This window comes from Electrona antarctica (assembly GCF_951216825.1).
Source record: "Electrona antarctica genome assembly, chromosome: 10".
NCBI classification, from domain to species: domain Eukaryota; kingdom Metazoa; phylum Chordata; class Actinopteri; order Myctophiformes; family Myctophidae; genus Electrona; species Electrona antarctica.
In genome coordinates, this window is record NC_136791.1 from 21,817,664 (window position 1) to 21,842,165 (window position 24,502).

General features: G+C 44.9%; 1 protein-coding gene across 6 annotated transcripts in view; it reads right to left on the reverse strand.

Annotated features, from left to right (window-relative positions):
- Positions 1-1,173: 1,173 nt before the first annotated feature.
- The window catches only part of washc2c (WASH complex subunit 2C), a 38,963-nt gene continuing 15,634 nt past the window's right edge, over positions 1,174-24,502 (reverse strand). For 4 of the 6 annotated variants that reach the window (XM_079512250.1, XM_079512248.1, XM_079512247.1 and 1 more), the window contains 19 exons: positions 23,971-24,164; positions 22,847-22,957; positions 21,946-22,038; positions 21,147-21,248; positions 20,942-21,049; positions 19,731-19,894; positions 18,037-18,190; positions 17,510-17,597; positions 16,480-16,662; positions 15,912-16,069; positions 14,313-14,426; positions 12,279-12,362; positions 10,436-10,876; positions 9,601-9,660; positions 6,776-7,009; positions 6,034-6,259; positions 4,416-4,843; positions 3,390-4,248; positions 1,174-1,877 (listed from right to left, as the gene is read on the reverse strand). In XM_079512250.1, coding sequence (XP_079368376.1) covers positions 1,735-1,877; positions 3,390-4,248; positions 4,416-4,843; positions 6,034-6,259; positions 6,776-7,009; positions 9,601-9,660; positions 10,436-10,876; positions 12,279-12,362; positions 14,313-14,426; positions 15,912-16,069; positions 16,480-16,662; positions 17,510-17,597; positions 18,037-18,190; positions 19,731-19,894; positions 20,942-21,049; positions 21,147-21,248; positions 21,946-22,038; positions 22,847-22,957; positions 23,971-24,164 — 3,944 coding nt within the window. In that variant the 3' untranslated portion in view covers positions 1,174-1,734. The remainder of the gene's footprint in view (positions 1,878-3,389; positions 4,249-4,415; positions 4,844-6,033; positions 6,260-6,775; positions 7,010-9,600; positions 9,661-10,435; positions 10,877-12,278; positions 12,363-14,312; positions 14,427-15,911; positions 16,070-16,479; positions 16,663-17,509; positions 17,598-18,036; positions 18,191-19,730; positions 19,895-20,941; positions 21,050-21,146; positions 21,249-21,945; positions 22,039-22,846; positions 22,958-23,970; positions 24,165-24,502) is intronic. The other 2 variants (XM_079512249.1, XM_079512251.1) reach the window with 2 other exon arrangements.

Below are 24,502 nucleotides of genomic sequence, written 5' to 3' on the forward strand. Positions count from 1 at the left end.
TGTGTCTTTTGTTATTTTGAGGGGGGAATAAAATCTACACAGATATCAAAGTGTCGTTTCTTCAGTGTTGTGATCATGAAGAGATATAATTATCTTTTTGCAGAAATGCGAGGGGTTTACTCACTTTTGTGAGATACTGTATGTACCTGTCTGTAAGTCTTTGTCCATTTTATGCCCATGTATGGAGATCCTTGATATTGGTCGGATTGGTGGCTCTGGACAACCGGTTCTTCATAATATGCCTATGAATGAACGAACAAACATTGGCTTGTGATTGGCTGATCACCCCATAGTGATGATTTGATTGGCTGAGCAAAGTACATATTGAAGATAAAAGTAAGGGCAGAAAAGTGAGTATGCAAATTGTGATTGTAATGAGATGATGTATGGGTGTGATCTTTGTATTTAAAAAACTTTTAAAATAGGGAAAATGGCCGACAAAGCTTGTAGATCTATTCTCACTATTGTTGTGCGACACTTTCATGATGAAGATATTAATTTACAAAATACAATGGTATGCTGTAATAATAATATGAATAACAAGTAATTAGATATTTAATAGTATAACAAATGCTTTTATAATTATATAAATATGTGTAAATAGTAAAATATTATACTTTATCGTCTCTTTCAAATGAAAACATTGTATGTCCAAAACCATTCCTTTCATATTATGATAAACATTCTAAAATAGCACAATTACAAGCTCACAATGCATCGCAATGTGACACACTGTGACCTTGTAGATCTGCTATTTTCACTAACAAGTTGAACTAGAAATGTCGCAAAGTGTGGTTGCCGCAATCGCTTATATAGGCCCCTCCCACAAATTTTTGCTAGCCAATTAGAATGTCACATCACCCCTGTGATCATGTGTAAGTAATTTGGAGGGGATTTATCCCCCCAAAAAAAACATTTTTCTGCAACAAACGGTTACACTTTTTGCATTTGCGGCGCAAATATACAATGGATCTCTTAGCAAAATACAAGCACACGATTCCCGATGAAGCCGGTCGATTTGACATATGGCTCGAGTGTGTGCGGAAAAAACTGTGGGAGGAGTAGCGCGGAAAAGTATCCTCATTTACAATAACAACAACCACACTAACAATAGTCTGGTTGCCCTGTTAGGGCAACCACACTAAATAACCACACGTTTCAGATAGGATAAAATATGTTTCTTTTCTTTTTACTTAAAAACAAATTTATTTTCATCACAGCCAAGTTAAGAAATGGATGAATCTCATTAATAAAAACGTTCTTGAAATGCCTAACTGGGTAATTAAACATTATGGATCAATCATAGCGACATGATATGGCACAGAACCAAAGACATGGAATCTCAGAATGGCAAAGCCAAAAAGGACTAACAAAGAGCATATGAAACAAATCATTTACTGTATATTATACTGTCTGCAGGCCTCAAGGGTAAGCATATAGAATGCTTATAAAGTGCTATCATGTATATTAAATTAAGACACAGTACATAACAACTGCTCTATATTCTGATCTGTTATTCTTGAGATGATTTTTTTTTGGAAGCTGATCGAAATCACTTTCATTCATTTTCTCCTTTTAATTTTTTCTTGCAAGAATAAGCCACAGTATTTCATATAAATATTATATCAACAGTGTTATCCTTGGTCCTTCAGATCCTTCTGTCTTTGAAATGACAAAAAAAAAGCATTTTGATGCACGATAATTGTACACGTCTGGGCCCGACGGGAGAATGCTTCAGTTCCCGCCGAGCGCGTTCAGCGGATCGTCGAATATGTTGGCCGGAGGATCCTCGGCCATGCTCGTGTCCTGCGATGATGTCGGGGTTTTCCTGGACTTGCTGGGAGCCTTTGTCACCGGTTTAACCGAGAAGATATCATCTTTGGAGACAAAATGAACATGAAATTAGTCCGTTAAAAAGGTTTTCTGTAATTGTGGGGAAGTTATTAGCTGAAAATAGCCGCTTGACGAGCTTGTAGATCTGCTATTTTCAGCGAAAGACTTTCCCCACAATACGGATGCACCCATTTTCATCATTATCTTCATATAATCTAAGATGGCAAAGTTATCGTCTACTCTCTTTGGCCTCTTTTCCACCCAAAAAACTTTGGTTCTAGAACTGGTTCCGTTCTAGATTCTTGGAACCTTAGTGCTTTCACGGAACCGGCGGCCATTTTGTTGGTTCCAGTTCCGAACCAACGTTTAGGGTTTCTGAACCAGATCATGTTCAGTGGAAACGCTCTCTGAACTGGTTCAATATTAGGCAGGGAAAAAATAACTGAACCGGTTCAACCCCCTGGTGGAAAAGGGGCCTCTGCGTCTCATTGGGTGGGGATTCCAACTCCAAGCCAATAGAAGCTACAGCCTTTCTGGTCCTGTGACTCATTGGGTGGGGATTCCAACTCCAAGCCACTAGCAGCTACAGCCTTTCTGGTCCTGTGTCTCATTGGGTGGGGATTCCAACTCCAAGCCACTAGCAGCTACAGCCTTTCTGGTCCTGTGACTCATTGGTTGGGGATTCCAACTCCAAGCCAATAGAAGCTACAGCCTTTCTGGTCCTGTGACTCATTGGTTGGGGATTCCAACTCCAAGCCAATAGAAGCTACAGCCTTTCTGGTCCTGTGTCTCATTGGGTGGGGATTCCAACTCCAAGCCAATAGAAGCTACAGCCTTTCTGGTCCTGTGTCTCATTGGGTGGAGATTCCAACTCCAAGCCAATAGAAGCTACAGCCTTTCTGGTCCTGGCTGGTAGGTTAGCACAGTGGTTCCCAAACCTTTTCATGTCAAGGACACCCAAATTGACACTCTTATCAGCCAGCGGACCCCCATTTGAAAAGATATGCCAGGGACCCCCATGAGAGAAGATTTGTATGGCTCTAGCAGTGATTCTTCCATTTTAATTTCAAGGACCCCCAGTTTGATATGCAATAGGCTACGGCGGACCCCCATGTAATGGCATTTCTATCTCTGGGACCTCAATTGATATTGTATAATAACTGTTAATTTAACTCTGAGAGTGTACAAATGGAACCAAATGTACCCGTTAGGGTCCTCTCAGAGTTACAGACCCATAAGGGTCCATTTGGTTCCTAACTATCATTTAGCTGGGGACCACCTGGAACTCCCTCAAGGACCCCTAGGGTTCCCCGGACCCGACTTTGGGAACCACTGGGTTAGCATGCATTAATAGAAATGGCCAAAACTGCCTATAATGTCACTGGTAGAATCAGGGTTCTGACCACAGCCTTCCTCTGAGACGCAGAGTTGAGTAGACAGAATGGGTGAGAGTGTCCTTTGACTGACTATGGCTGGATTTCCGAAACGTTTGTATTCAAATCTAAGGCATAATATGGAGAAATAATATTTAAAAGCGACCCTTCACTTGTACTTACCCATGTCGTCGTCGAATATCGACTTGGTCTCCATCTTCTTCTTGGACTTGTCTTTTGGTTTTGCGCTGGGCGTCAGGTCGGCAAAGATGTCAACGTTGTCATCGAACAGGCTGGCGTCGAGGGACTGAGCGGTCTGCTTCTTATCGAACAGGCTGGCATCCTGAGCGGTCTGCTTCTTATCGAACAGGGTGGCATCCTGAGCGGTCTGCTTCTTATCGAACAGGCTGGCATCAGTCTGCTTCTTATCGAACAGGGTGGCATCCTGAGCGGTCTGCTTCTTATCGAACAGGGTGGCCTCCTGAGCGGTCTGCTTCTTATCGAACAGGGTGGCATCCTGAGCGGTCTGCTTCTTATCGAACAGGGTGGCATCCTGAGCGGTCTGCTTCTTATCGAATAGGCTGGCATCCTGAGCGGTCTGCTTCGTATCGAACAGGGTGGCATCCTGAGCGGTCTGCTTCTTATCGAACAGGGTGGCATCCTGAGCGGTCTGCTTCTTATCGAACAGGGTGGCATCCTGAGCGGTCTGCTTCTTATCGAACAGGGTGGCATCCTGAGCGGTCTGCTTGTTATCGAACAGGCTGGCATCCTGAGCGGTCTGCTTCTTATCGAACAGGCTGGCATCCTGAGCGGTCTGCTTCTTATCGAACAGGGTGGCATCCTGAGCGGTCTGCTTCGTATCGAACAGGGTGGCATCCTGAGCGGTCTGCTTCTTATCGAACAGGGTGGCATCCTGAGCGGTCTGCTTCTTATCGAACAGGGTGGCATCCTGAGCGGTCTGCTTCTTATCGAACAGGCTGGCGTCGTCCAGGGACTGAGCGCTCTGCTTCTTGGGAGCTTTAGGCACCGAGGTAACTTCATCCTGGGGGACAAAACACACAATTATTTATTTGTTATAATCGATTAAATTAGTCCCATTAACAGTTAAAGTGTAGGGACCCCCCCATAAATAACTGTTATTTATGGGGGGTTTGTGACCTAGTGCATAGTAAACTGGGGGTCCTTTTTTGGGGAGAATCACTGCCCTACCTGGAAGATGTCTGGTTGGGTCAGAGCACCGCTGCTCTTGGCTTCTTTGTTGAGCGCGAGCGCCGGGGTCCCGAAGATGTCGTCGTCGTCTTCCTCCAGGAAGGACGAGGCCTTGGCCTTCTTCGCTGTCGACCTCGGCTTGACCTTCCGGAAGAGGTCGTCCTTGCCGTGGTCATCGAAGATGGACGGAAGCGCACTCGTCTCCGTCTTCGACTGCTGCGTCGCCGCGGGTTTCTTGGCTGCGGTTCGGGAAGCGGGCCTGGCGTGGTTAGTGGCAGGCGTGGAGCCAAACAGACCGTCGGAGGCGAACAGGTCGTCCGGTTGGGGCGGAGGCGTGGCCTTGTGGTCGCTCCCCGTAGAAGAAGGCTTCTGTCCAGAGTGTGTGGACACTGGCAACGTGAGGACAGACGGTCTGCCTGGAGCAGCTACTGTTGGGTTGGCACAATCATGGCATTTTAGTTGATTTATTGTCCTCACAAAAAGTTTGGATAGTAATTAACTTTGGTCGATTATTTCTCCCCTTCAATAATACCAATTGGTATTGTATTTTATATCATTTCTATCGTTGATTAGTCACCTTTACAAACGAGGTATAACGTAGGTAAGTATTGCGCAATTGTGGAATGAGTAACACAGCTAAACATGTGCTCACAGCAAATCACCCAAAATGCTTCTTCAGGTAATCATTCTCGTTTTGAGCAACCTGCCAGCAGGCGGCTGCTGCTGGCAAAAAGGTGCAAACATTTTAAGGAGTTTACTTGGCGATTAACGATTTATGTGTAACGGTTTTTGTCATTGAATATTTGGATTTTATGTTTGTCCTTTATCTTTGTAAACACATTGCACAGGACTAACAGACTAGAATAACAGACTAGAATATACAAAGAATATGCTACTAATGGATGACCGGTAACCAATAATCAACATAAATAAAGTACTATGGTCCAAACAAGCCATATATATTATACTTAATAATTGTATACTTTCAGAAAAAGTGCTGTAATGGTGGAAACCTCATGTTTGTAAAACTGTTTTAAAACTTTTCAGGATTAAAATTCAAAAGATCAGCGTTTCGAACTTGTGGATCTGCTACTTTTGACGCTTTTGTGTGATCAAGGAGGGCAATAATTGACAAAACAAACAACGTTCGAACAGTGGTTCCCAAACGTTTTCATGTCAAGGACCCCCAAATTGACACTAATTAGCCCGCGGACCCCTGTTTGAAAACATATGCCAGCGACCCCTATGAGAGAAGATTCTTACGGCTCTAGCATTGATTCTCAACCCGTTTAAATTCAAGGACCCCCAGTTTGACATGCATTAGTCTATGGACCCCCATTTAATGGCATGTCTATCTCTGGGACCCCCAATTTATATTGTAAAATCAATGTTAATTTAACTCTGAGAGTGTACAAAATGGAACCAAATGGATCCGTTAGGGTCCATTTGGTTCCATTTTGTACACTTTCAGAGTTACAGGCCTATAATGGTCCATTTGGTTACAAACTATAATTTAGCCGGGGGCCCCCTGGAACTCCCTCAAGGACCCCTGGGGGTCCCCGGACCCCACTTTGGGAACCACTGCATTAGAATATGGAGATAAGAGGTTCCTGCCCACCTGGAGGTTGAGATGGCAGGGCGGTGCTGGAGGCGGAGTCAGCTAGAGTTGGACGGACAGCGGGCTGGACCTGAGGAGACGAGGCCATGGGGGACAGAGAGGGGACGCGTCTGTCCTCGTCCAGGCCCAGGGTGTCCTCCTGCCCGTCCTCCCCCGACGTCTGCACAGCCTGCTGCCTCGCTGCTCTGGACTGGGGCCTCCGCCGCACCGAGCCTTTGGCACGACTCTGCCAGGAGAGAGAGAGAGAGAGAGAGAGAGAGAGAGACAGAGACACACAGAGAGAGAGAGAGAGCAAATAAGTAAGTAATATGTAATAATTTGGGGACCCCCCCTGGGTGATCACTGGTATAACCCATTTTGGGCGGGAACCCCTTTTGGTGTTTTAAGCATTATGTTATGCTTTAGCTGTTGAAAAATAGCAGATCTACAAGCTCATAGCGCGCCAATTTGTAGGTCTGCTATTTTTGAAAAATTGGGAAAATGAGGTGCAAATCTTTGAATATATATTCTTTCAGAGCAAACGTTTTTTTTGCTTCTGGTGGGGTCCCTGAAACAACATATTTTCAGATGGGAGTCCACGGCCAAATACAGATAATCCTGGGGGTCCTTGACATGAAAAAGGTTGAGCACCACTGACATAGACACAGGTTTTTCAGAAAACCTTTAGGATTCAGAAGACATTTTTTAAGAATCGTCCTCAGGTCTAAATGGGCTAAGGCTTGCCAGCTCCTCCCCGGCCCACCTTGTTGGCGCTCTGCAGCGTAGCGACCTGGACCGGGCTCTCGAAGTCGGTGGCTCCCTCGACGCTGTCCGTCTGGGGGTTCCTCACGGGGGTCGTGGGGCTGGGGGTCAAGCTGGAGCTGGACACCCCGGAGGAAGAGCCCGTGGCCGGGCCCGGAAGCACGCCGATGGCCCCGGCGGGGACACGAGGCACGGCGCCGGGCAGTAAGGCAGCGGGGTTGATCACGAGGTTGGCCTGGATGGGGAAAAGGAAACGGACAAGGGAAAAGTTACGGCGGCGGCCAGAGTGGGAATACTTTGCCCCAACAAAACACCTCAGTAAAATATGGCCACTGTATAACTCCATTATCCACACAATAATGAATATACAAGACACTGGACGAGTGGAGGCATGCACTGGAGAGAAGAGGAACGACAGTCAGAAGGAGTAAGACAGAATATGTGTGCGTGAACAAGAGAGAGAGGACAGTGGAACAGTGAGGATGTACAGTAAGGAGTAGAATGTAGTGAAGGTGAAGGAGGTTAAATACCTGTGGTCAACTATCTTAACACATTTTGGGCGGGAACCCCTTTTGGTGCTATTGGAAAATAGCAGATCTACAAGCTTGTGGCGCTACGAGCTTGTAGATCAGCTATTTTAGAAAAATCGTGAAAATGTGGTGCAAATCTTTGAATATATATTCTTTCAGAGCAAACGTTTTTAACTCAAATCTTTGCTTCTGGGGGGGGGGGGGGGGGGTCTCTGGAACAACATATTTTCAGATCAGCGGCCAATTACATATCATTTTTGGGGGTGAAAATGTTTGATGAAAATGTTTGACTGATAGAAACATCTAACGTCAGAATTTAGAAGACATTTGTAGAATCGCCCTCAGGTCAGTGTGGAAGACAGGTGAAAAAGAGAGTGGCAGGGTGGAACAGATGGAGGAAAGTGTCTGGACAGAATTTGTGACAGAAGTGAACATGTAATAGGACGGTAGTGAGACATACTGTAAAGTGAGATACGGTAGTGACATACGGTAGTGAGACATACTGTAAAGTGAGACACGGTAGTGACATACAGTAGTGAGACATACTGTAAAGTGACATACGGTAGTGACATACGGTAGTGAGACATACTGTAAAGTGAGATACGGTAGTGACATACGGTAGTGAGACATACTGTAAAGTGAGATACGGTAGTGACATACGGTAGTGAGACATACTGTAAAGTGAGATACGGTAGTGACATACGGTAGTGAGACATACTGTAAAGGCTTGGAAGCAAAACGGTGGCACTGACGGAAAGAAAAGGAGGCAGAGTTGGAGGTGGTAGAATTCACCCTTTGTCAAGTCCCGCCTTGTTCTCGCCCCCTGCTCGCACCCATTGGTTGCCGTTGTGTGGTTGGACAAAAATAATCCTTTCTCTCCATCCACTACCATTGAAATAACGTGTTTTTCAGTTGCTTCGTATTGATATTCTGTGCATTCAATTCTTATTTTAAACTTGGTGTCAGTAAAAAAGGAACATCACAGGTGCAGCACGGTGACTGGGCATGTCATGTTTGTTTTTTTCCAAAAATGATGTTTTAGCAAATTCAACATAAACAAGGCGGAACCAGACAGAACAAAGCTGGTTAGTCAGGGTAATCAGAAGTTTCCCAAATGGTGAATTGAGGCCGCCACGATTCTCATTAGTAGTGACAAGATCAGAAATGACTACATTAGAGTAGACGATTAGCCAAGGTTAGAAGGTTGGGGGATGAAACAAGAGAGGAGACCTCAGGAGAGGTTGAGATGGTTTTAGCACATAGGGTTTTATGTGCAGAGGAGGCATGAGAGGAGGATGCTGAAGATGGAGCTGGCAGGTAAAAGGCGTTGATCCTCATCCTTTACATACTAACGACATGGATAACTAAAGCAACTTTTACTACAGAAGGAAAGCTGCTCTTTACAGTGTTGATTTCGTCGACTAACACTATGACGATTTTTTTCCCATCGAATACCTTTTTGTCACTGACAAAAACGAAATAAAAACAAATACAAACTAGACTTAAAAGTTATGGAGGGACTAGTGGGTAAGAGATCCAGTAGAACTACAAGACAAGTCGTTTGATTGTGTGCAGGACAGGTGTCACTCTCCGAACATAGTGTGAGCGTGTAGATCTGCTATTCTCTGCACACAGCCGAGTATAAATCAGACATTTCAACGCCATCACGGAGGCGACAAAATACATGTAGTCGACTAAAATCTCATGTTATTATTAAGACAACTAAAACATTTCAGGTGACTAGAATATGACTAAAACTAAAGACTATGATTAAAACTACATCAAAATTAGCTGTCCAAGTCTGGCATAAATCACATGAACAAAAAGAGCATTGTTAACCCATTCTGTTTTAAGCATTGTGTTATACCTTAACTATTGAAAAATAGCAGATCTACAAGCTCATAGCGCGGCACCGAGTGCCGCGCTACGAGCTTGTAGATCTGCTATTTTTGAAAAATCATTGCTTCCGGGGGGAGTCCCTGGAACAACATATTTTCAGATGGGGGCCCGCCGCCAAATACAGATAATTCTGGGGGTCCTTGACAGGGACGAATAGTTTTCATAATCCTCATGGGGACCCTCAGGTCTAAATGGGGTAAGTACATTAGAATTACAGCAGTGCTGTCCTGTGTAAACTTTAAATCCCATGTTGAGGGAGTCCACAGAATGGTTGCTTCAACAGAGAGAGCTACAAGGTGTAAACGTGCAGAGGAAACATAGTAGGAAATATCAAAGTCTTTTCAGATGGAATAAAAGCAGAGAATGCTAAAAAACAAAAGAAAAAAAAACACGTTACTTGGAGTTTTCCAATCCTTGATGAGGGCTCTTTAGATTTTACAGGGCTTGCTGCAGGCTTCTGTGCAGTTAAATAACATAACAGGTTCAGAATTAAACCCTAGGTTTCCTAGAACGTTTATAAAACAACTAAATCTGACTGGTTAACACATTCACATTTAGCAATGAATCATGATAACTACATTGTCTAGTAACATCATTTTTTAAGCATAATATGCAAAATAAATATAATGAATAGCTTTCTCTTGATCAAAATTACATAACCATACATACATGCCATATATTGTATATCGTCGCTGTCCGGCAACGACCAGCTATCTCTCATTATTCAACTAATTATGAATCAGTGCTATTGAACACCATTTACATCGGTGTGTAGGTTTTACAAATATCTTACCAATAAAAAGCATTAAAAAGGCACTTCTGACTAAACCTCCTAACTCCATTGGATCCTCAAACCACCCAACTCTAACTTGTGGAGTTAGCTGGTTTGTCCCCCATTGATTAACTTGTGGAGTTAGCTGGTTGGTCCCCCATTGATTAGGATGACAAAGTCAGACAGGAAAAAACCCTATATCCACATTAATGGTCAAAAACCTCCTAACTCCACCTGAGCTGTATTTGGGTAAGGTTCTCATATAAGGACACATTCAAGTATCTGACAATGTATGAAGTCACCATTCCGACTTTGATGAGTGTTGTTCTAAAAACATTAAAAAAAAATTCATTTCCTCAAATGAATTAATATTAATATTTTGGACATAGCTGGACTTTTGCCCGACAGCAGAGAAATGCATAGATAATGAGGTTTCCAGATATGCAACAAACAGTCATACCTCATTCTCTGGCGTGGATGCAGGGCTGGTGGCCGGTGGCTTGTGAGCGTCTGGTGCAGGGCTGGTAGCTGGTGGCTTGTGAGCGTCTGGTGCAGGGCTGGTAGCTGGTGGCGTGTGAGCGTCTGGGGCAGGGCTGGTGGCCGGTGGTTTGTGAGCGTCTGGTGCAGGGCTGGTGGCCGGTGGTTTGTGAGCGTCTGGTGCAGGGCTGGTGGCCGGTGGTTTGTGAGCGTCTGGGGCAGGGCTGGTGGCCGGTGGTTTGTGAGCGTCTGGTGCAGGGCTGGTGGCCGGTGGTTTGTGAGCGTCTGGTGCAGGGCTGGTGGCCGGTGGCTTGTGAGCGTCTGGTGCGGACCTGGTGGCCGGTGGTTTCAGAGGTTCTGGTGTAGGGCTGGCAGCTTTCAGAGGTGCTTCATCTTTAGGTTTGCTGGGCTTCTCTGCTATTTTCTGCGTACGGAAACAGGACGTTTATTAGTCCCCCTTGAGAAGACTCGTCTGCTTTTCAAGGAGGTCCTTAACTCATCTGAGATGACTAAAACTAAGATGAGAGAACATATTGCTCCAGTTTTAGCTTCACTGCAAATTATTTTACTTGGTCTCACACCTACCTTACATGACCGCTAGCCCCTGTCGGGAACCTCGGTTACCTTTTCTGAATTTTGGACGGCGGTACCCTAGGGTCCCTTCTTAGTTATTCCACTCCCCATAGGACGCAGCTTTACCTACTGTCTGTTCACGGAGACCCACACGGTCGCTTGAGTGTTGGTGAGATGTTTCAAAGATGCATACAGCAGCAGTAGGAGACAGCAGAAAGGTGTGCGAAGCGACGTTAATCAGCGTTGCCGTTAAGTATTTTTAATTTTTGGCTTCTCTAAAATTCTCTCTTCCTCACTTCCCATGTCCCGCCTCCCAAGAACAGCATTAAAAACATCCTACATGTACGCGGTTGGTCAATCAGAGGCAGTAACTAGGACGTGCAGCTAGCCAGTCTCGGTGCGGGAGGCGGGACATGGGAAGTGAGGAAGAGAGAATTTTAGAGAAGCCAAAACTTTAAAAAAAAACATTAAAAATACTTAACCGCTGTCTCCTACTGCTGCTGTATGCATCTTTGAAACAGCGACCACGCGGGTCTCCGTGAACAGACAGTAGGTAAAGCTGCGTCCTATGGGGAGTGGAATAACTAGGAAGGGACCCTAGGGTACCGCCGTCCAAAATTCAGAAAAGGTAACCGAGGGTCCCGAAAGGGGCTACAAACCGCCCCCTCAGGGCCTCCACTGCTGGCCTGCTCGATCTGCCTAAAAATGGCAACTAAAAAAACACGGTGAAGCAGCTTTCTGCTTCTACGGGCTGACGGTGTGGAACAAACTCCCACTATGCCTTCAACAGGCAGCCTCTGTAGATATTTTTAAAGCACAGCTCAAGACATACTTCTTCCTCACTGTATTGCATTACTGCTATTATTTTAATGCCGTGTTATGCCTTTGCTTTTCCTTTTTTCTCTATTCTCTGTTTGAGCTGCATTTCATGTCATGAAAGGTGCTGTACAAATAGTGTTATTATTTATACCACGTGTCACTCTCAAGAGTACAATTATTGTTAAACATCTGCATGAATTAATTTACAAGACGTCTACACAATTGGAGAATGTAGAAGAATTGTAATTTGAATCAACGCCTGCCTGTTAACTCTCCTAATGGTACAAACATCAATTCAGCATGCAACTGTGGACAAAATCTTATCCGACGTCAACAAAATATTCTACGTCTTGGGTCTGAGAGGCTAAATCTCATCAAATGGTGGTCCTTGATGTGAAAACGGTTGAAAACCACTGATGAAAAGTCATGTGTACCGGTGGAGCTTTAGGCTTGATGGAGGTGAAGAGGTCATCGTCATCATCATCAGCGAACAGACTGGGTGCTGCTGCCTTTGTACTCTGAAACAAAAGCACGCACACACATTTGAATCATTTATAAATGTCCACATAAGAGATACAATACAAGGACACAAATATTTACAAGGTGCTATACAGAATGCAATCAGCAAATCCCGGACAAATACCCACACACCCTTCAGGGGTACAAGTGACAGCGTCTACGTCTACCGATAGTAGAAGAGATTGCACAGAATTTTGCAAGCCGTTTGTTTAGCTGCTTTTTTGGCATCCCAACTCCCAAGTTGTTGGAAGTCTCTTACAACCAACCTACGTACATGTCCTATAGGCTGCCAAAGATAAACACAAGTAGACTGTGGTCTGGAGGAGCGGCTGGTATTTAGATTGCACCTAGCTCTGTGATGGTCTGGAGGAGCGGCTGGTATTTAATCATAAAGGCTTCTTCTAAGCTAGAATCAAAGGTGTTCCCTTCATTGACAATAACAACATCTGGTAATTAGCACAGGGCTTCTCAACCCGTGGGTCGCGACCCCTCGGGGGGGGGGGGTCGCCAAATTATTTTGGGGGGGGTCCCCAAATTATTTATTTATTTATATATATTTTATTTTGTATTATTATTTTATAACTGAATGGCTGGAAATGGAAATGAAGAGTTTACATAGTACATGCATAAACTTTCCTTAATGATTATATCTGGTTTCATTATTGTCTCCACCAGGCCGAAGGCATGGGGAGAGAGTATGTTTTGCACTCCGTCCGTGTGTGTGTGTGTCCGTCCGTGTGTCCTTCCGTCCGTCCGTTACCAGCTAATCTCCGGCACCGTTAACCCGGTCGATGCCAAACTTTGCACACACACTCCCTGGATGCCAACGATGAACCTCTGCCCCACATTTTCCAGAACGGCCTGTTATAGCGCCACCATGAGGCAGCTTTTCACATGTTTTACCTAAAACTGCACCGATCTGCGTGAAACGTTGCATGCACACTCCCTAGAGGCCAAGGACAAACCGTTGACCTGCATTTTCCGCATCTGCCTTTTATAGCGCCACCAGGAGGCCGACTTTTGTAAAACACATTTTTTGATATTACTCCTCCAGATTCTGTCCAAAAATCTCACAAATCGTTACACACTATCTCTATGGTCATGTGCTCAAGTCGGATCTGTCCGATATTTCATATTCCATCCTAATTGGCTATAATTAGCTTTCACAGTTTGCAAGATTGCCCCGTTTTGAACAAAAGCCTCAAATCATGAACGCAGCATGCAATTTACGTGAAATCTTTCACACATTTTCTTACTAGGCTGAGGAATATATCCCACCCTTTTCACATTGGCCTGTTATAGAGCCACCAACAGGTTGATTTTAGCAAAACACATTTTTGGAACAAAATGCCTCAAAAACATATTAATCCTAAACATTTTGCCAAACATCTCACACAGTCCTATCCTCCTGGTGGAGACCTGTGCCCAGAAGGGCACTTTTTCTAGTTCATATCTGGTTTCAGTATACATTTATGATATATTTTCTCTATTATTAAGGTTATTTTTGCAGTCAGTTTGTATTGGTGGTGGGGAGTGGGGGCGGGGCGGGGGTCGCGAGACATGGCCAAAGCATTTCCAGGGGTCCCCACTGCCAAAAACGTTGAGAAGCCCTGTATTAGCAGAGAGATGTGCAAAGATTTCAGGATTTTCAGTACAGAGTTGAAACATGGAAGGTTTGACACAGGAATGTTTGTACAATGTTTAGATATGTCCTATGTTATGAGATCAACTATTCTGTCGTGGCGTGCTATGTAAAGACCTTTAAAGGCATAACAGCCATTCAGAATGTGTGACATGGTTTCTGTAACGAGCCCTGTGGTGTGATGCAAGCAATGAGGAGCATGTGTGGAGGGAAACCAGAGGGAAAGGTTGAGTGTGAACTGAACACAGCTCTCCCTGAGGTGGTGAAGAGAGAGAGAGCGAGATAGAGACACATAGTGTGAACTGACCACAGCTCTCCCTGAGGTGGTGAAGAGGTCAACGTCTGGGTCGTTGTCTCTCTGCTGCGTCCGGCTGAACAGCAGCTCCTCGTCCTGGAAGACCCCGGTGGTCTCTGCTGCGGCCTGCATCAAAGGGGGGGTGGGGGGTCAAACACACACACCTCTATACCGTTAACCCTAGCCCTGGTGGTCTCTGCTGCGGTCTGCATGATGGGGGGTCTAACACACAGCTCTGTATCGCTGCTGTCGGGCACAAACCTATCAGCTCCATATTCTAACGTTGTGTTTTTTTTTGTGTGTTCTTAGGCCTCACTCACACCTAAGACACACTGGTGTCCTGTGTCTTCTGTGTGTCATGGCCGCCTCAATGCATTTCCAATGGGAGTCATGACACAACCTTGTTGCATGGCTGTCTTCTGCCCTCCTCCACCCCCATGCAACAAGGTTGTGTCTTCAAACCATGTGACTCCCATTGGAAATGCATTGAGGCGGCCATGACACACAGAAGACACAGGACACAAGTGTGTCTTGCGTGTGTCTTAGGTGTGAGTGAGGCCTTAGCAGCCAGCATGGTGGCTGTTCCACAGACCTTGAGTGTGTTCTTAGCAGCCTGGCGTGGTGGCTGTTCTACAGACCTTGAGTGTGTTCTTAGCAGCCAGCATGGTGGCTGTTCCACAGACCTTGAGTGTGTTCTTAGCAGCCTGGCATGGTGGCTGTTCCAGACCTTGAGTGTGTTCTTAGCAGCCTGGCGTGGTGGCTGTTCTACAGACCTTGAGTGTGTTCTTAGCAGCCTGGCGTGGTGGCTGTTCTACAGACCTTGAGTGTGTTCTTAGCAGCCTGGCGTGGTGGCTGTTCTACAGACCTTGAGTGTGTTCTTAGCAGCCTGGCGTGGTGGCTGTTCTACAGACCTTGAGTGTGTTCTTAGCAGCCTGGCATGGTGGCTGTTCCAGACCTTGAGTGTGTTCTTAGCAGCCTGGCGTGGTGGCTGTTCTACAGACCTTGAGTGTGTTCTTAGCAGCCTGGCGACATGGTGGCTGTTCTACAGACCTTGAGTGTGTTCTTAGCAGCCTGGCGACATGGTGGCTGTTCTACAGACCTTGAGTGTGTTCTTAGCAGCCTGGTGTGGTGGCTGTTCTACAGACCTTGAGTGTGTTCTTAGCAGCCTGGCGACATGGTGGCTGTTCTACAGACCTTGAGTGTGTTCTTAGCAGCCTGGCGACATGGTGGCTGTTCTACAGACCTTGAGTGTGTTCTTAGCAGCCTGGTGTGGTGGCTGTTCTACAGACCTTGAGTGTGTTCTTAGCAGCCTGGCGTGGTGGCTGTTCTACAGACCTTGAGTGTGTTCTTAGCAGCCTGGCGTGGTGGCTGTTCTAAAGACCTTGAGTGTGTTCTTAGCAGCCTGGCGTGGTGGCTGTTCCACAGACCTTGAGTGTGTTCTTAGCAGCCTGGCGTGGTGGCTGTTCTACAGACCTTGAGTGTGTTCTTAGCAGCCTGGCGTGGTGGCTGTTCTACAGACCTTGAGTGTGTTCTTAGCAGCCTGGCGTGGTGGCTGTTCTACAGACCTTGAGTGTGTTCTTAGCAGCCTGGCGTGGTGGCTGTTCTACAGACCTTGAGTGTGTTCTTAGCAGCCGGCGTGGTGGCTGCGCTTCCTTCTGCGTCCTCATCTTGGTCGTCCTCCTCTTGGTCGTCCTCCTGGTCAAACAGACTGACGGCCTTCGTTTTGTTGGCATTCTTCTCTTCCCTCGTAGTGGGGGACGGCGGCACAGCTGGTGGCAGATGTATTTATATATTATTATAATTATTACAATTATAATAATAATTATTATATTATTATTATTATTAGTAGTATTATTTATTTATTTTCACTATATTAGAGTATTTCCAATTTTCTTATACTTTTCCTTCTACATCTCAAAGGCAAATATTAGTTACTGGTTACTTTCCGTCTTTAGATTATTATTACAAAACATAACCACTTCAGCCCTATATATACACTTTTTGAAAATAACCAAGCTCACAGTACATCACAAAGCGACACATTGTGAGCTTGTACATCTGCCATTTTCAAAGGTTTTTTATACATTTGAAATCTTGTGAAATGGGACCTTGAATCCTCATAATGACTACTTTTACTTTTGCCACTTAAAATCAGAAGTAAAAAAAAACATGCGAGTACTTCTTTCATGGCTGGCAGGCGATGGAGGGTCGTCCCCCCCGGACGGGATGCTCTCGCTGGGCTCAGCCTGGTCCGACGCCAGGCTCTTCTTGGGCTGCTTGGAGGCCAGGACGTCGATACCCCCGAACAGACTGACCGCTCCGGGGGGCTTCTTCCTGCCCTCACTGACCCCTGCTGGCAGGCCTGAACCAAAAAAAGAAGAAAAAAGAAAATTATATATTATACGTTATGTTAGGGGAAAAAAAACGAAAAAGAAAACGTAATTGAAATAAAAGAAACAGACCCTAAAAAAAGATCAGTAATCAGTAATCAGAACCAATGAGAGGTATTTTTCGATGAATCTAACATGGTTAACTCATCAAGGTTCAAGGTGTTTATTGTCACACAGATGTACAGGTACAGCATTGTGAAAAACTTAGGTTGGGTGATGCTCCACAATACACAAGTAAAGTAAAAAAAAAAAAAATAAAAAAAACTCATATACTGCCACCTGCTGGACGCAGAACCAACAATTTTCAATGTAACACTGGACTCACCATGCTGCTGGGCTTCCGTTGTTGATGCTAAATAATTAGGGTCAATGCTAGCGAGCTAAAATGAAGCCATCCTTGCTCTAGAAAGCGCCAATGTTTCCATCTAAACCACCGGATAATCAGCAAAGACCTCTGAACATCGCGCATTTTATCCAAACCATGGAGAGCTCCGTAGATTAGGAGTTATTCAGCTTTTAGTCAGCCTGTATAATGGGATGCGATCGGGTTTGATAGCGATAATAAAGCTTATCTGACGGATCAATCCGCCAGGAGCGGAAGGTAATTACATTCCTTATGGCGGAGCGTTCCGCCAAAAGTAGTAAGTCTGTTTTAAAAAGGAGTTTGAAGTTAGAATGGGTTTGTATAGGATGGGAATAAAAGAGATAAAATTAATATCAAATATCTAAATACGGAATCAAACACTGTCTGGAGTCCATTGAAATGACCCCAATCATGTTTAATTTATGAATTATATCCCTTTAACAGCTCAGCCCTACCCCCTGGTGGTGTTGAAGGGAGTTGCGCCTGAGTTCTCTGGGGCAGAGAGGGATGGGCCGACGTTGGGGGCGGGGCCGCAGCACCACTCTGGAGGAAAGAGGAAGTACAGGTTTTTGCTCAACAGGGGGGGACAAAAAACAGGAAATTAAGAAACGCCATAAAATAACTTTCTTTTACACAAATGTAGTAGTATCTGTTTCCCAAACAGTTGATCGGACCCATACAAAACCCCAGGTGTGCTTCCCCTGGAAAGTGCCCTTGGTTGAGGCAGTAGGTGCTCAGCTTTGATAATAACTTAACTCATAAACCAACTAAATGGAAAAAGCGGCACTCCAAAATAAAATATGCAAGACTGGCATGGTTTGCGTTGTTCCAAATTTGTCACATTTCTTTCAAGATCTTATTTTGAAGAGCAGATGTACACAGTAGTAGTTAAAGTGGTTATACTCATTTTAACGCCCCCCCTCAAGGACCCCCACCACCTTGAGAAGCACAGATCCAGATAGGATGGACTCCTCCCACTCACCTGATTGGCTGGAGTGGCAGCACTGATGACGTCAGCAGGTTTGGAACCGAACAGAGATCCTTGACCACCATCGTCATCATCATCATCACCACCACCACCACCACCACCACCCTCATCTTCAAACAACAGCGCCACCCTGTGGTGTTTCTTCTGACTGCAGCAAGGACAGTAATGGAGACGTTAATACACCAGTTGGTTTTCAACCCTTTTCATATCAAGGTCCATTATTAATTTGAGCCACAGACCACCATTTGATGAGATTTAGCCTCTCAGACCCAAGACTTAAAGGTGGACACTTCACCCCTTTTGCAACCAGATCTTATTTTAATGATGTTCAGGACACAAGAAAACACTTTCCTGGGTTTGTTTCGTGTGTGAAATAATGTGTTTTTAGATATTTTACTATTTCAAAATGCCTGTGATGTCACAGGCATTGGTCTCACTTCCTTCCTGGACTACACGTTGTCTCAGTAAGACAGCCCTCCCCCTCTCAACAAGGAGGGACAGTGCATCAAAGCATTATGGTCATTGTAGGAATTCAGCAATCCAGTCAAACCCTATTCAGTATTTTAGCTGTGACGTGAGCGCCCCCTCCTGAGATACTTCCGGGTCCTACTTTTGTGTCGCTTTTGTGTCCCCATAGAGTTATACTGTGACGCTCCGTCGGACTAAATCTGAGACGAAAACAACCACGAAAGTCTCATTTTACCGCTTTCCTCGCAACAACAAAGCTGCGCTGCTCTCCCAAATCTGGCTGTGACAGGCCGTCTGCCCCACACGGAATACTATCGCCATTTTATTTCATTGTGTCAACTAAATCCTCATTAATGCAAACTAGATTCAACATACTCAAGCCTGCAAACATTCTAAATATGCCCCCGAAATATTTTACTGAGCAAATGGACTGTTAATAATAATGATAATAATAGTCTTTATTGTCTCCACATCATATTATTTTTTTGTCATGGACAAACATTAAAAATTCTACTCGAGTTGGAAACATTAAGACCCATTTTAACCCTCAATGGCTTCCTTTCTGAAAAATAACGTCATTGTAAAAAGATTCACGCGTTTACAATGAGATGCGGACGGGAGCTGGTGCCACTTGGACCCGGACGTAACGTAGCACTACAAAATGACGTCGGACTTAAATACTGAATAGTCAAACACAGACTTAATTATTGTTCTGGCCATAGGATGCACATTTCAAATTGTGCTACCGTTATCTACTACAATGAGTGACTGCAGTTTCTTCCAGCGGTGAAATGTCCCTTTATGATTATGTCCACAATTCCATGCTGTATTGATATAAGAGAGATAACAGCAAACGATCAAAATAATAATTCTTCTACATTCTAATTGTGTAGATTCTTGTAAATTAAGCAATGCAGATAATGTTTAGCAATAATTTTACTCTAGAGAGCGTTGATTCCCTGAAGAAGGCAACTTGTTGCCGAAACGTTGGAAAAATAAAGATTTTGATGGCATCGTGACTACGAGCTGTGCGGCCTCTCCTTTTTCAGACTCTAGAGAGCGTAACATCAAACCAAATGGACCTGTAAAGGGTCCATGTATTTTTCATTGTATACTATACTCCTATACTGTCCCAAAGGATTTGGTCAGAAGTTACCAGCTGTTATTAATTAACGTAAGTGCACTATGATCATTATTATTGATTGCTTCCATGTGAGTACCTGGACACTTTAGTGGTAGCAAACAGGTCATCATCTTCATAGTCAGCAAAGAGACTGCCTTTCTGGGATGTAATGGCGCTGGGGAGACTAGAGGGGGCGCTCACGCTGGACTTCATCCCTCCCGTCTTGGTCTCTGCAGCGGCTTTGGAGTTCAGCCACTGGTCCTGCCAATCACACGTGTCAACGTCAAAACACCACATCAATATTGTCATAAAATACATGCAATAGCATTTGTGGTGTGGAGGGCCGAGTTATTTGCTAAAGTAAGTGAGCCTTGCCGAGCCATGAGGCCCATAGGGCTGCAGGAGCCCATCTCCTGTTTCTGTAGTGTGAGGCAGCTTGATGTACAAGTACACCCCCTGGACATTATGTACAAGTACAACCCCCTGGACATGATGTACAAGTACACCACCCTGGACATGACGCTAGTATATCGCAGGCACTTACCCCCAATCCAACCCTTGATGCTGAATGCCAAGCAAGGAGGCATGCACTGGGTCCCATTTTTACAGTCTTTGGTATGACCCGGCCGGGGATCGAACCCCGACCTCCCAGTGTCAGTGCGGACGCTCAAACCACAAGGCCACTGAGCTATGTGACTTGATAAAATGTGTCTTTTTGTGTATGTTTTTGCAGCCTGCCATTCAATTTAACTACCTAACCACTTCAGCCCTATTTTATACTTTAGATATTATATAGAAAAAGGCCAAAAAACACCTCAACAGGTTGGTGACAGACAGGTGCGTAGGACAAAAGTGCATATCCCTGCTGTCGGGGAAAAAAACACCTACTGTAACTCCAACATGTTCATTTTTCAGGAAACGAAAAATATACATTTTTCAGGAAAATGAGAGAACCGTATATTTTGAAAACAAAGCAATACTGCCTCATCAAAGTTGGTGTTGTGACTTTATACTGTATATTGTCAATGACTTGCATGAGAGGGGGAGAGGTGGTGGAATTAGTTGCTTTAGCAGACAGTTTGAAGGTCCAATGGAGTTAAGAGGTTTTGTCCAAAGCGTTTTTTTAAATACTTTCCATTGGTTCAATATTTTCAAAACAACACACAGACGTAAAGGGTGTTCACAATAGCACTGATATATGCAAAAAAGAGAAAAAAACTCAAAAATTGAGTTAGGTGGTTTCCTCCCGATAGCAACGATATAATAAAGGGTGCATGGCGGTGAGGTGACGTGAGGAGACAGGCTTACCTCGTCGTCGCTGAACAGCGAGCTGGCTGCGGTCTTCTTGGGTTGCGGCGTTGTGGCTTTAGCTTGCTTCGCGCTGCGCTTCGATTTAGCCGCCGACGCGAAGAGATCCTGTGCGGGGATCGGAAGACGGGATTGTTATCACGAAGACACTTAACTGTTAAAATACATGCTTAGAAATACCTGAAACGTGTGCGTGTTACTTCACCTCTTCCTCCTCGTCGTCGAACAGGGACAGAGGGGCCTTGCTGGTCTTTGCATGGCTGCTGGGCTCAGGCTGGGACCGGCTCTTAGGGAGGCTTGGGATTATCTGCAAAGACTATGGGCTATAGTTACAAACATTGAAACTATCCCATTGAGATAGAATGAGCACTTCCGCATTCCATTGTTACAATGGGAGTCAACGCTTACTAGATTACAAATTAATTAGTGCATTTTTCGTGTTGATTCATTGATATATAAATAAAAAATGTTTTGATTTGATAAATCGAAAACGTAATTGATACAATCCATCAAAATTGCAGCTCTAGTTTCAACCATAGATATAACAACCTAGGTGCCTCATGCCGCTGCAGTTTATTGGAGCGACCTCATTGGCCGCTGCAGTTCATTGGAGCGACCTCATTGGCCGCTGCAGTTCATTGGAGCGACCTACTTGGCCTGCTGCAGTTCATTGGGGCGACCCGTATCGCACTGTAAGGCGGAAGTGCGGAAGGCACGCTGCGTCGCTGCCACTCAAGTGACTACTGGCCAATCACAGCGCATATTTTCCGGGATTTATCAATTCAATCCAAAGGAGCTTCATTGGCATGAGAAAACAAACGTTTACATTGCATCCGATTGGCCTACTGAATGACCTCTTCTGTGACGAACGTGGAAGCTTGGCAAGCTTCCGCATGCGATGTGCATCACCGAAGATTGCATTTTGTCTAGATACAAGCGCACCAGAGCCGAGGGAGGAGTCTACCTTTTCTATATCTATGGATTCAACCTTGCTGAAATCTTACTTGTGAATCTTCATCGTCTGAAAAGAGCCCTCTTGTGGCGGGTCTGTGCGTCTGCGTGCTAGGAACCTTCTCCACATCTGGTGGAGGTCCATTCTGAAACCAGAGAAATAGCTTCATTCAGGGCGGCAGTGGCTCAGCGGCGGTAGCTCAGGGGTAGAGTGACTGGATGGGAACCGCAAGGTTCCCAGTTCAAACCCGGGCTCCCCCAGAGTTAGTGTGGAAGTGTCCTTGAGCAAGACACTGAACCCCCTAATTGGTCCCGATGTGCAGGTTGGTGCCTTGCATGGTTTCCTCCGGCATTGGTGTGTGAATGGGTGAATGCAATGCACAATCTATGTAAAGGTGTATGAATGTGTGTGTGAATGGGTGAATGTAATGCACAATCTCTGTAAAGGCGCTATATAAATGCACCATTTACCATTCATGTTCGGCTATTATTCAGAATATATTATTATTATTATTATTATTATTATTCACATTTTCAATTTGAAAATGTGTCAATATGATGGCTGGATGGGAAGAGATAGAAAAGAGCATAACGGCTTTGAAACTAGCTATATGGGGACTAGGTTGGCGGAGGGTGTGTAGAGCCCAGGATCACATTAGATAATTGACACAGGGGTGAAAAATGGGTTACAAAATCGTGGGATAAAAATTATAAAAACTAGCTTGCCCCACAGTTAATTCGGAAACGTAAAATTCTGTCGATTATTTCTCCCCTTCAGTAACGCCAATTGGTATTGTATTTTATACCGTTGCCATCGTTGATTAGTCACCTTGACAACGAAGTATAACTTGTAAGGATCGTGCGATCGTGGAATGAGCAACACCGCTAAACGTGTGGGTTTCACTGAATGGGTTCCCTGACCAAAGAGAAATAGTGTGGACAGAGAGGACATACCTCATCAGATCTGTCAGAGTCGCAGCTGGGGGACGGCTGGCGTTTCTTCAGGCCCTCAGAGAGCAGGTCCTTGGTCCCGGGGCCGAACATGGAGATGGCCCCCGCTGGCATCTGAACAACAACAACAACAACAACAACGCTTTATTCTTTAAATCAGGGGTTCCCAATATTTCTGTGACCACGCAGTGTTGTTTTCGTCGACTAAAACCAAGACGAAAAACGTTCGTCAACTACCTTTTTCCACCGACGAAAACTAAATGGAAACTAAATTAAAACTAAGCTATGGTGAAAACTAAGACTAAATATACTGACAATTTTGTCAACAAATAAAAACTAGACTAAAATGTTAGGAAGGGACTAGTGGACAAGAGATCCAGTATAAGTCATTTTACAATTAGTTGCATTCTGAAAATAGCAGATCTACAAGCTTGTAGATTTGCTATTTTCAGCAAGTGTAAAATCAGTCATTACGACGGCATCGAGGCCTGCCAAAACACATTTTAGTCGACTAAATCACCTGTAGATTTAGTCAACTAAAATCTCATCACATTTAATCGACTAAAACTAGACTAACACTAATACATTCCATGTGACTAAAACTAAGTCAAAACCATTCAAGAGACTACGACTAAAACTAAAATCAAAATTTGCTGCCAAAAACAACACTGTTACCACGGACTGGCTGGCAAAATGTCCTCACAAGCAGGTGGACAATCTGGTCTGCAAATCATTTCATCCATTGACCACGCGCGAGTGTATGGTTCTATACGTGCGCATGTCGCGTAGGGAATAATTATGGTATGCCGTCTGAAAAAACCTAGACTACAGCACTGTTCATATGTGTGTGTATATAAATATATATACACACGCCCGGGATTCGAACTCGGGTCTCCCGCATGCAAGTCAAATATCTTAACCACTAGTGTGTGTGTGTGTGTGTGTTTTTGTGTGTGTGTGTGTGTGTGTGTGTGTGTGTGTGTGTGTGTGTGTGTGTGTGTGTGTGTGTGTGTGTGTGTGTGTGTGTGTGTGTGTGTGTGTGTGTGTGCGAGTGTGTGTACGTATGTATGTATGTGAGTGAACGAGTGAGTGAACGAACGAGTGAACGAGTGAGTGAGTGCGTGCACCTTCTTCTCGGGAGCTTTGGGCTGCTCCTCCCCCACCACAGTGCTCTGGGCCGGAGGGGGCGGGGCCACGGTGCTCTGAGGGGGCGGGGCGCTCGACTTCTCACTGAATATGTCACCTTCGTCCTCCTCATCCTCGTCTTCATCTCCGCCGAAAAGGTCCACGGTCTTCTTGGCTTTTGGTCTGTCCTGGCCAGCTGAACAAAGCCACACACACACATATACACACACACACTCAACCCAGGGACTTCTATTTAACATTTCTAACCCCGAAAATAGCTCTGCGTTGTGAGCTTGTAGATCAGTTGTTTTTGGTGCGCGACGCCGCTCTCAACTCTGTCGGGTAATCAATGCCTTTACTGGAGATGCGTGCAACGTTAATGCCGTTGGGAAAAGACAGTTCTCTTGAATGCTGCCTTTGGGTACAGTGATGGAAACTGGGCTATTTATGATTTATTTCACCATAATAAATGTTGCATGTTGTGATGCCTTTGTTCACGTGCCTGTTCAACCCCAGTACTCGGGTCAAATATAA